At 57.9% G+C, this 3,213-nt stretch overlaps 2 protein-coding genes across 2 annotated transcripts; one reads left to right on the forward strand and one right to left on the reverse strand.

Moving 5' to 3' along the window:
* Positions 1 to 29: 29 nt before the first annotated feature.
* LOC127752161 (uncharacterized) lies at positions 30 to 923 on the reverse strand (the record flags this gene model as incomplete). The annotated part of the gene is made up of 3 exons (XM_052276840.1): positions 606 to 923; positions 359 to 521; positions 30 to 283 (listed from the first exon to the last, which is right to left on the reverse strand). Coding segments are annotated over exons 1-3 (498 nt in total), but the record flags the coding sequence as incomplete, so codon positions are not given.
* A 151-nt stretch (positions 924 to 1,074) lies between these two features.
* LOC127752162 (uncharacterized) lies at positions 1,075 to 3,189 on the forward strand (the record flags this gene model as incomplete). The annotated part of the gene is made up of 5 exons (XM_052276841.1): positions 1,075 to 1,564; positions 2,182 to 2,328; positions 2,455 to 2,856; positions 2,937 to 3,014; positions 3,100 to 3,189. Coding segments are annotated over exons 1-5 (1,038 nt in total), but the record flags the coding sequence as incomplete, so codon positions are not given.
* Positions 3,190 to 3,213: the final 24 nt, after the last annotated feature.

The raw sequence follows: 3,213 nt of genomic DNA on the forward strand, positions 1-3,213 counted from the left end.
CCCGGCCCCGCCCGCCCGGCATGACCCACCAGCAGCGAGTCGCACACGGCGCGGAGCTGCTGGATGTTGCCGGCCTCCATCCAAAACACGAGTACGATCAGGCAGCCGGCGAGGTGCAGCGTGGAGTGCATGTTCCAGAAGCGGATCGCCGCGCCCTCCAGGACTTGGGGAGCGAGAGAGCGTCCGATCCAGGGCATCTCGAAGAAGGCGCCCCACCATGTGTACGCCTGCACCAGCAGCGCGTACGGCAGCGTGGAGCGGACCGGGTGGAAGCCCACCCGCACTGCACAGAGACGCACATCTGGACAGGGGGGAGCTGCACCGACACTCAACAAGCGCGCACGAAGGCGTCACTCACGAGGCCGGAAAGAGATCGGGACGATTCCCAACGCGGCACCCGAGTACACGATCAGCTGCAGCCCGTCGAAGAGCGGGCGGCTCGGCTCGGGCCGCGGCTTACTCGGGGCGCCCGGCGCCTGCGTCCTGGTCCTGGCGTCGGCCGCCTGCACGGTGAGCACCGTCTGCACGGACCAAGCCCACAGTATCACCCCGACCTTCTCAACGAGAGGTGCGACAGGAAAGGTAGAAGAGAGGTGGACACTGACGTGTTTCTGAAGCGGAGCCACTGCGCGCGTCGGGCGGCGGGGCGGCGCCGGGGTGTGGTGGAGCGGCAGGCTGGAGGCCATGAAGTGGGGCACTGCGGCTGCGGCGGAGCGGGGGCGGCCGCCGAGCGCCGAAGGCGGGGCCGGGCCTCCCCGGATCGGGCAGACTATTGATGGTATTGATTGAGTTGTCCGACAGCTCGGCGTTATCAGAAATATCCGTTGTGTCGAGATCGAACCAGGGCTCAAGATGCCAATGATGGCCCTGGACGGACACCCAACAAGCGAGCTACGTCGCAGTGGCAACACAATGGGAATCGGATCGGAAACAGGTTAGTGTATTCAAGGTATTATTGGGTGGTAACATTTCTCATTCCCGTGAGAGATGTTAATCCACGACGTTCTCAAAGAACGATAGCGCCTGGTGGTTAGGCAATTCGTGCTCGGCAGGGCAGCGTAGCGGAGACGGTGGCCTACCCTCTGGTTGGCAGGCGTCCAGCTCAGTTGAAATGTCCACTGTGGTGCTCATGGAGGTCCACCGTGCGTGGTGCTTTTGACGTCCGTCCAAACCCATTCCCCTGATATGTTATCGACCTTCACCTCGCACGTCTAGGTGCGAACGGAGACTCCTCCCCCTAGTCATGCCGGCCGCGCCCGCCGCGGCGCACGCCCTCGGGCCCCCCCCGCGCCCCTCGGGGTGGGTGCTCCACTGGGCGAGGCAGTGGCGCGCGCTGCTCGCGCTGCTCTCCGCGACGGGGCTCAACTGCACCCGGGGGTGGCCCCCGCGGCCCTCGACGGGCCTCCGTTGCTACGGCGCTCTGACTCTGCTGCTCCGAACCTCCCAGAGCACGGTGGTCGTCGTCAGTATGATGAAGTTAAGTGGCGACGGCATCAGCCGTTACGGCCTGTTACTGAGCATCTACGAGATTATCACCAAGTGCGGTGCAACGGTCGTGACGCAGGTTTGTGAACAGCGAGGGGGAGAGGACTGGGGGCAATCCGCTACATGACAATCCTGTGTCAATTCGGGTGTAGTCCGGTGTGAGCCAGGGGAACGCGGCGCGGTAATCCGAGCAGTACGGGGTAATCCGTTGTACACGAGATCTCATAGTCGTTTCCCCCACGGTGAAGAGTCGTGTCGTAAGTTCACGGAAAAACAAGGGGGCAACAACAGAAATGGCTTAAACTAAGCGAAATAAGCATTTTCTACCACTAGAAAACCTAAGGAATGGACATTAGCTGACGGGAATCACTGGGAATCAAGTATTTCAGGAATCATGTGTACACCTCAAAAGGGGGGAGTTATTGCCCCCTAGCCAGAAAAAAATGATCAGTCGTACTTATAGCTGAAACTCGAGCTAAACAAATAGCTAAATGAGGACTGACTAATTATTTAGCTACGTAGCTAAAAAAATCGCTACACACCTAGATTTTTAGCTAGATTATTGCTATTTTTTGCCATAGCTTGTTTTTGGACATCGCTAACTTTTTTAGCCTCATAGCTAAATAATTAGTTATTCCAAATTTAGCCATGTGGCTAATTTTTATTTTTCCTGCCGATGGTCCCGGACGCGAGCAGCTGGTGATGCTGGGGCGCCACGACGCCGTGTGCCGCCTTACCGAGAGCATGCTGCTCTACGGCCGGGTCGGGTCGCCCTCCACCGGCTGGGGTGCACTGGCCCTGCAGTTGGTCGGCCCGGCCTACGGATTCAGCCTGCTGGCGATGGTGAGCGTGTCCATGCACGTGCTAGCGACCACGACCAGCTCGTTTACGAAGAACGATCTGTTTTACGCCCTGGGGCTGGGGGAGATGGCTCCGTCGGTGACGGTTCTCATGTTCTGGATCATGCAGCTGTCAATGACCTCCTTTAGCGTCGGCGCCGCCCTGGACGAGAGCCGGCACATCCGGGGCTGGCTCTCGAAGGTGGCCGAGCAGTCGTTGGGAGCCGAGAGGTCCCCGGCCACGTCACACGTCGAGGTGCTCCGGGAACTGCGGGTGCGACAGCATTTCCTGCACGACTTGGTCTTGCAGCAGAATTCGACATTCGGATGGTGCTTCCTCTGCGGCCTCGTGCACGTACTCGTCGAGAGCGTCGTGTGCATGTACCTTGTCGTTAAGTACTGTCGAATGCGGATACACCAAGTCGAGATCAAGTCACGGCTGCTCATGAACCCCAACTTTTTCCTGTGGGGCTTCCTCGAGATCATGATGTTTTCCGGGATGTGCGTCTTGGGCCATCTGTTAAGCGACATAGTAAGGCGTAACTATTTTGTGAAACATTGTCAAGCATGATGACACCACGGCATAGTCGTTGTACCGTTCTCTGTTGCCAGCACGATCGCATTTTTTGCGATATACAGGGCTTCATTGTCTCAAACCCTCAATTATTGTGCCCTACAACAGATACGGAGGTAAGTGAAGACTACACACCGCGGATTTCCCACCCGCCCCTACAACATGTCTTCGGCTCCTTATTTCTTTTTTCTGATCCGGCAGCTTCACGGCTTCGCTCAGCAAATACAGAGGCAGGATAACCGCCCTGGTATGTTTGGGCTGCTGTATTTTGACTTGACAACCATGAAAGCGGTAAAGACAATAATCCAAAACTAT

Source organism: Frankliniella occidentalis, unplaced genomic scaffold (genome assembly GCF_000697945.3).
Source record: "Frankliniella occidentalis isolate FOCC.00 unplaced genomic scaffold, Focc_3.1 Scaffold4679, whole genome shotgun sequence".
Taxonomy (NCBI): Eukaryota; Metazoa; Arthropoda; class Insecta; order Thysanoptera; family Thripidae; genus Frankliniella; species Frankliniella occidentalis.